Source organism: Octodon degus, unplaced genomic scaffold, assembly GCF_000260255.1.
Source record: "Octodon degus isolate 3935 unplaced genomic scaffold, OctDeg1.0 scaffold00105, whole genome shotgun sequence".
NCBI classification, from domain to species: Eukaryota; Metazoa; Chordata; class Mammalia; order Rodentia; family Octodontidae; genus Octodon; species Octodon degus.
Window position 1 is genome coordinate 2,987,503 of NW_004524681.1, and position 7,960 is coordinate 2,995,462.

General features: G+C 54.9%; 1 protein-coding gene across 1 annotated transcript in view; it reads left to right on the forward strand.

Annotated features, from left to right (window-relative positions):
* Bcl2l10 (BCL2 like 10) overlaps window positions 1-2,041 on the forward strand; it is a 2,554-nt gene extending 513 nt beyond the window's left edge. The window contains exons 2-3 of the mRNA XM_004639050.1: window positions 313-365; window positions 1,907-2,041. Coding sequence (XP_004639107.1) covers window positions 313-365; window positions 1,907-2,041 — 188 coding nt within the window. The remainder of the gene's footprint in view (window positions 1-312; window positions 366-1,906) is intronic.
* Window positions 2,042-7,960: the final 5,919 nt, after the last annotated feature.

A 7,960-nucleotide genomic window follows, 5' to 3' on the forward strand; every position in this document is an offset into this window, starting at 1 on the left:
GGAGCCGGGTCCCAGGGCGGGGGCTTCGCTCTGATGCGCGGAAACCGCCTTGCTGGGCCTCGCCTGTCCGGGCGCACGTCCGGAGCGGGGGGCAAGCATGGTCCAGACCCCCGACTCACCCCAGCCTTCTCCAGTCTGTCTGCAGCTCTCCTCACTAGAGGCAGATCCGAAGTTGGGAAAGTCAGCCATGGCCTGGCCAGGGCCAGGTGGCGTTTTTCTCTCTCTGCCCATTAACTGCGCCTTTGCAGAGGCCAAGTCCTGTTGGGCAGGGAGCTAGGAAGTGTGTGGGCATCTGGGCCACTGACCCCTCAGCTGCCGTGCTCCACCAGGCACCCGGACACCGCAGCTGTGGGCTGGGCGACCCGGTCTGCGCCTCCCGTGCGGAAGCGCGGCCCCTGAAAGGCTGGGCTTCCTCCCCGACCTCCCTAGAGCTGCAACGAGACTGAAATGACCCGTGAGATGAGGGCCATAACTGTTAACCCTGGAGCGCTCTTTTTTTACAAATGCAAACTGTAGCCGCCTATGGTGGAGATTTGGTTCCCGGAGGGGGTAGGGAGGGCCCCTGGCTCTCTGCTCCTTATCCTGTCCCTAAGCATCCTTAGCCTGGCCCCGTGGGGTCTTCACAGGGCCACCTCGCACCTGGAGGAGCTGAGAGGGAGAGGATCACTGTTTTTTTCACTTTGTGGGCTAAACGGCACCAACCATGGAAGGGTGGACTCAGGGACAGATGCCCAGGTGTTCATACTGGATACCCAGGGTCCACCTGTCACCGCCAGCAATCTGTCGCGTCCCAAATGACACCTGTCCTTGGTCTGGAAGCTAGCACCATGGCAGCATAGTCCACCTTCGAGGGTGTTGCATAGTGCTGATGCTGTGGGTGGTGGGCTAGACAGCCGCTTTCCCCCAGAGTGCTGGGCTCCGAGGGTCCTAAGGAAGGATTGTGAATGGGTCAGATTTGCCTGTTTATTTTTTTCGTTAGCCCAGGTGTGCAGTGCACAGCAACTGCAGTGATCACGGTGCTGAGGATGTCATGTCCTCAGGGGGTGTCCTTTGGGGAACCCAAAGCTGGGATGTGGCACTTAACAGCCCACCCAAGACACAAAGTGTTGATTTGTTTATCTATTTTTTGTGGCACTGGGGATTGAACTCAGGACAAGACAGGAAGTGTTTGGAGGCGCGCTGACACCTTTTGGAGAAAAAGACCTTTCAGGACCAGTCAGCAGGAGGCACTGAAGGGAGTGCTAAGCAGAAAGCCCAAGGCCTAGTTCAGCGCAGAGCAGGCTGGGGGGCCAAAGAGAGGCCTCGGCTGCCAGGATACCGCTGCTTCCTGCCGGTGGAGACAGCTTGGGCCCGAGCCCAGGTCCAGGCCCACTGAGTCTCTGAACCGTCTGCAGAATTTTCTGAAGGGTTTTCCAGGACAAAAGGGGGAAAAAAAACTTTGAGTAACTTTGGATCCTGAAGCTGTGGTATTTTGTAAAGTACCATTTTAAAACTCTTAACTTTCAAAAACAAAATTTAAAAAGCAAGCCCTAACTTTCTCCTGTCTTTTGTGGCTACTTCTCTCCTGGCTCTGCTCAGTGCAGACACAGAACATCAGAATGCTTTTTTCCACCCTTTGCCACATGATCCCTTGGTCCCCTTGCTTATGATCACCTTTTTACTTTTATATTTATTTATACCAGAGGGCAAACTCGGGACCTTGTGCTTGCCAGGCAGGCAGGTGCTTGTGCCACTGAGCTCTCTCCCTGGCCCTCGCCTTCCTTTTTAACTCCAAGAGTTGTTTTGCTGTTCTGTCTAGAGCCTGCAGTGTGTGTATGGCGTGGGGGGCGGTTCCGGTTCTGTGCTGGGGACAGAGCCAGGCCTTGTGGGGCCCGAAGCTGCTAACCTTCTCTCCTGCCTCCCACAGGATGGCTTCTGCCTCTCCTTCGGGGGCCCCCTGCCGCTCTCCTACTGGAAAGCACGCCTGGTCCAGACTTTTCTGTCCTGCGTTCTAGCAACCGTCCTCATCTACCTTTGGACGCGAGTCTACCGCTTCCTGTAGAGTTTTAACCCACTTTCGCTTGTGCAGCTGACCAGCCAAGAGACTTGTCTTCAGGAGCAAGAACTGAGGAAAACCTTCCAAGACTGAACCTGCTGGCCCTGGGTGACCCTCCGCAGTGATGTGGGCAGTGAGGGCCAGGACATGTGGCCCTCTGGGAGTCAGGAAAGGAAATGTCTCAGGCGTGGTGCTTTGAAGACCTACAGAAGCAATGGCCCTGTCACCAGGGATGCAGTGCCACCACAGCACCTGCAGCAGAGACGCACTGACGTCTCCACGGCAAGAGCGACCCCGGGGTGGCCCAGGTCCCAGGGTGCCCAGGAATAGAAGAGAAACCTTCGACCAGAACTTCTCTGACATCTGCTTCTTTGAAACCTAAATCCTTTGATACATAATTCCTGGAACTTGTAGATTTATAGAGTTAACCAGTTAGATTTTTCCTCTGGCTTTAATACATTTTTAAAGTAACTTTAAAGTTTTAATAAATTTTTTAAAAATCTGTTTTTCTCTGATTCCATAGTGTTGGTTGGTTTGTTTAATGTAGTTAGTACAGGGGCTCACTGCAGATTGGACTTGTAGTGATACTTCTTATTTTTCAGCCTCCCAAACGCTGGAATTCTAGGTGTGTGCCACCATGCCCAGTGTCAGTAATGTCTCAGCGCACGCAGGGAGCCGGGCCGGCACAGCAGGCTGGGGATCAAACGCCTGGGCCCTGTGTCTGCCTACGCAGGGCTTTAACGGCTGAGCTATCTGGCCACCCCTTCACAATATTTTAATAAAGTGACAACTGGTTCTTTTGTCATGGTCTCTTTAAACACATGTAGTGATAAGCATTTAGATGCCCAAGCCCACAGGTAGGGGCCAGGGAGATGGCTCAGTAGAATAAGCACTTCCCTGGCCAGTGAAAGGGCCCGAGTTCAATCCCTGGTTCCGCAAAAAAAAAAAAAAAAAAAAAAACCAAGCCCACAGGTAGTAAAATGCCCACATCTAAAGTTAGTAGCAGAGAAGTTGCAGCCTGTTGTTAGCTGGCTGCAAGGCAGTGGCCCAGCCCTCGGGCATCTTGGGGAGAAACGGCTCATGGCAAAGCAGGATAGGGCGAAGGCACTGCAGCAGCAGCAGCCAGCCTGCCTTTATGCTGCCCCAGCTTGCTGCCTGTGAGAGCACCCTTAATCCTGGCATCACACCCTGGATCCAGCCAGCTGGAAAAGTCCAGCCTCTGAGTACATGTGTCTTTAGGAGGCCATTAGACACAAGCCCTGACAGTACTGTAGCTCCTCCTCTTGGGCCGGTGTGGTAGTGTACGTCTATAATCGAGCACTTCGGGAGGCAGGAGGATCCTAAATTTAAGTTCAGCCTGGGTAGTTTGGCAACCTAATGTGTTTGCCTGCCTCAAAACTAAAAATAAAGTGGCTGGAGATGGAGCTGGTGCCACAGCTCTGGGTTCAATCCCCAGGGCAAAGGAAAAGTCCTTCCCCTCGCTCCCGTCGCTGCAGCCGCGGGGCTCTGGGGACGGCTTCTGCAGTGCTGCACCAGCCTGGGCATAACCTGGCTAGAACAGCAGTCAGCTCCTGCTGAGCACTGGGGACCCTGGTGGAGGAGCGCCTCAGACCTTGCTTTCAATTGTCTGGTGATTCATTTCTAAAATTTTGTTATACAAACATTTGCGTGGTTTGAAGCCAGCTCTGAAGTCCATCCCAGAATCCGAGCTGCCCTCCCCATCGGGGAAAGCTTATGTTCATTTTACAGTTTGTCCTTCTGGTGTAGCATTTCTCTATAGTTTAGTTCTTCTTCTTTGGGGGATCAAACTCGGGACCTTACGCTTGCCAGGCAGGCCCTATGCTGCTTGCCAGGCGCCTACGCCGCTGAGCTATCTTCCTGGCCCTAGTTCTTTTTTTCTTGTTTGTTTTTTTCCTCTTCTTTGGAAAACAGGGACAATCGTGTGCTTCTCTACCTTCTTTCTTTCACATTCAATATTTTTTTTTTTTTAATTTTAGTAAGGGTCTCACTATATAGATCGGACTCACAGTGATCCGCCTGTGTTCAGCCTCAGGCTTGCACCACCACGCCCGGTCTCAATCACCATCTCAGTGAGCGGGGAGCAGGGCCCGCACAGCAAGCCAGGGACAGAACCCCCGGCCCCTGCATCCGGCCTAAGCAGTCACTTTAATCCACTGAACTCTTTGGCTGGCCCCACATGCAGCATTTTACCAGCTTTATTGAGCTCTAGTTTCCAAACTGTACAAGCCACATAAAGCATGTGACTCGATGGGTTTTAGTATGCCCAGAGTTGCGTACCCATTGTTGCGGTCAACTTCAGAACATTTTTACTCTGAAAAGAGACCACATGCCCACTCTAGGGGCCGCAGCTCCCCACACTGCCGTCCCGGCCCTAACTCTGCCGGTCTACTAGAGTTCCCTTGCGGTTGTCACCTACAAGCTTTTGTTTCCTTTTCTTCCCTGTCCCTCCCCTCCCTTTTCTTTCCTGTTTCTGTACCAGGATTGAACCCGCGGTCTTCACATCCAGCTTTGTCACCTGTCCTTTTTAAATTTTTTTTAATTTGGAGACAGGACGTGATTAAGTCACTTAGTTGTGCAGACCAAGCTCAAATGCATGATCCTCCTGCCTCAGCCTCCCAGGTGTGCACCACATGCCTGGGTTCATTTCCTGTAATAAATGGATTCATGAACTATGTAGTGGCCCTTTGGCCCTTGCGCTCGGCACTTTCACGGTTCATCAGGACTTTTTCTTACCAAATAATATCCCTATATATAGGTATACTCCAATGATTCATTTCATCTTGCCTTTTCCCATTCAATAATAGATTTAGATCACTGTATGGCATTACACCAATGATAGCATCGTAAGTGCTCACCCTGGTGTAGATTTGGCATAGGTTTTTTTCTTTATTTTCTTTATTATCTTGCAAAGTTGCACAGCTTGACCTTCAACTTGCAGTCCTCCTGCATCAGCCTCCGGAGTAGCTTGAGGTCAGCCTGGGCTATATAGCAAGACCTTGTCTCAGACAAAAACAATCCTTTCTCTCCCTGTTCTGAGAGGTGCAGCGCGTGACATCATTGGTCACCGCTTTGTTGTACCAGGACCTGCACCTGGCCCCCAAGCAACACCCCACCGCACCCTCTCACCCCACTCCTCCTGCCCCCTGCGCCTCCCAGTCTGTGCCAGGCCATGATGACCCTGGGGCCTTCACAGCGTAGTGCCAGGCAGAGCAAGCCCGGCTCCATCCCTGGCTGCTCTTCTGTGCAGGGCTTGCACTCGTGCCAGGACCACCAGGGCCCACGTGGGTCCCCACGCGGTGTCCCACCGATCGCAGCCTGAGTGCTGCTTCTCCTGCTCAGAGCCCAGCTCTGCGTGGGTCCTGTGAGCCAACCGGCCCAGAGGAGCAGGGCTGAGGCCTGGAAATCAAGGCCTCGGGACATCAGCAGTGTGCCGGGGACAGGACCCATGGACACCAGCAACCCTCCCCTGCTGTTCCCCTACAGTGTGGAACTAGGTAACCTCTGGGCCACGGGCAAGACTGGCCTGTGGGCCGCGGAAGAGGGTCCTGTGGCTGCCCCACCCGGAGGGCACTGGGCCACACAGCCAGGGGAGGAATTCCATGTGTGAAAGAGGCTGTCCCGGGGGACTCCTCTGTGGTGGCCCAGCACGAGAGCCTGGGGGAGCTTCCGCCTCAGACCTTCTGCACAGGAAGCAGGAGAAAGGGAGTTTTGTGGACAATGTTTTGTTGTTTTGTTTTGTTTCAGAACCGGGGATTGAACTGGAAAACGTTTTTGATTTATTTTATTTATTTATTTTGGGAGGCAACCAGAAATGACCTCAGGACCTTGCTTGCCTGGCACTTGCCAGGCAGGCGCCATGCCACTGAGCAGTATCCCTGGTCCTGTATTTTGTAAACTGGCCAATGTGTCAGCCGCAATGCCTGACCCACTGTCAACACAGAACCTTCGCGAACTGGCAAAGGCGGATCTGATCGCAGGTGTGTCCAGGCCAGGGGCCCACTGGCCGCAGGGCTCCCCCAGGCAGCAGGGGCCGCGTTCTCCCCTCGCGCCGCCAGGGGGCGCCCTGCAAGGGTGCCACGCCTCCTGCCGCCTCAGCAAGAGAGCGTGGGGCCTCCGCTTGCTTGGTGGAGGAGAACCCGAGCGTGGTCTCCAAAAGCACTTATCCAACAGCGCCGGGGGGACTCAGCGTGGCCACGGGGGTCCTGCAGCCCCCTCCGGGGACAGCAGGGCTGCGAAGGCCGCAGGCGGGACATCCAGGGCCTTGGCAACCTAGAGACCTGGGGCTGCCCTCCTGGCCCAGGTCCTGTGGGCACCCAGGACGGCCGGCGGCAGTCGCACTGCGCTTGTGGGAGCCCTGGCCTGCAGGCGATGGAGGTGGCCAGCACAGCCGACCTGTGCCACACGGAAGGCACAAGGACAGTCCACCTGTGGCCCCGAGGGCCCTGGGGGCTTCTTAGAGGAGGGGTGTGGGCTGGGAGTAGAGACGGGGGACACAAGGGTAGGGGTCCCGGTGGGGAACAACACAGGCCAATGGGACTGCCGCCTCTGTCGGGAAAGCGGCTCTGCGGCACTGGGTGGGCGGAGCCACAGGCACCGCGGCCACGTTGGCCTCACTCAGCGGAGCCAGCTGCTTTGTGGCTCCGTAAGTCACCAGTGAGCTCTTCAGTCCACACGTGTGGGTCCTTCCTGCAGCATCTTGTTGGTGCTGGTGCTACCGCTGCTCTGGGGATTGAACCCCGGGGCCCTTGCACTGAGCTGCACCCCAGCTCTTTTCTCTCTTAAGAGTTGAGGCCTCACCGAGGGCGCAGGCAGAGCCCAAGCTCACCATGCTCCTGCCTCAGCCCACAGTCCACGTGTGCTCGCCTCGGTCCCGAGCCGTACTGTCTCGGACCTGTCTCCCTTGGCTTCTCCTGCATACCAGTGCTGCTGCCCCGGGCTCCGGCAGGGCCCCTTCTCACTCTCTTCTCCTTCCCTGCCTGTCTCCTGCTTCTTGGCAGTCGCGCAGCGTGGGAGCAGGCGAGGCCACACAGCAGGGTCAGGCTGAAGTCCTGTCCCCAGGTGTCACAGACAGTGATGTGCCCCCGCCAGGCTGGGTGTGGTCAGGACAGGTGAACCAGGGTCCCAGGGTAGGCGCTGCAGGATGGAGCTGGCAGGTGCCCGGGTCCAGGATTCGCAGGAGCCACGGCCAAGGCCAAGGTCCAAAAACAACACAAACACAGGGAGGGGAGGCAGGACAGGTGGACACTAAGGTCAAAAGTCACCAGTAGCAGCACCTGTGACCCAGAGAGCCACCTCAGACTCCCTAGTGTGACCACTGGCCTGGCAGAGCTCCAGAGGTGTGTGGCTGTTGGTGGTCAGCCAGTGTGCATCCAGCCTAGGAATCCAGAGCAGCAGTGACAGCAGGGAAGGCAGGGCCCATGTCCCAGCTCTGTTCTCTGACCCACAGCATGAAGGATCTCCCAGCCACCAACACAGCAGACAGGAGTGTCTGGCAGAAGCGAGGTGTGGTCAGGGTCCACAGCACCTCCATCAGTTGTCTGTGTGTTTGAATTTGGTGGGAACCAGTGGGTTATTCATAAGTGGTGTTAGAATAACTGGCTTTTCTCTAGAATATAAAAATCTCACATCACAAAGAAAGACAACTCTGATCATTCATAATGAGGATTTGAAAACTTCCCATTAATCAGGTATGGTAGCCTATAATCCCAGCATTCGGGAGGCTGAGGCAAGAGGGTTGTTGTGAGTTCGAGACCAGCCTGGGCTAAAAAGTGAGCTCAAGGCCAGTCTGAATAATGTAGCAAGACCCTGTCTCAAAAAGGAAGAAGAAGAAGAAGAAGAAGAAGAAGAAGAAGAAGAAGAAGAAGAAGAAGAAGAAGAAGAAGAAGAAGAAGAAGAAGAAAAGAA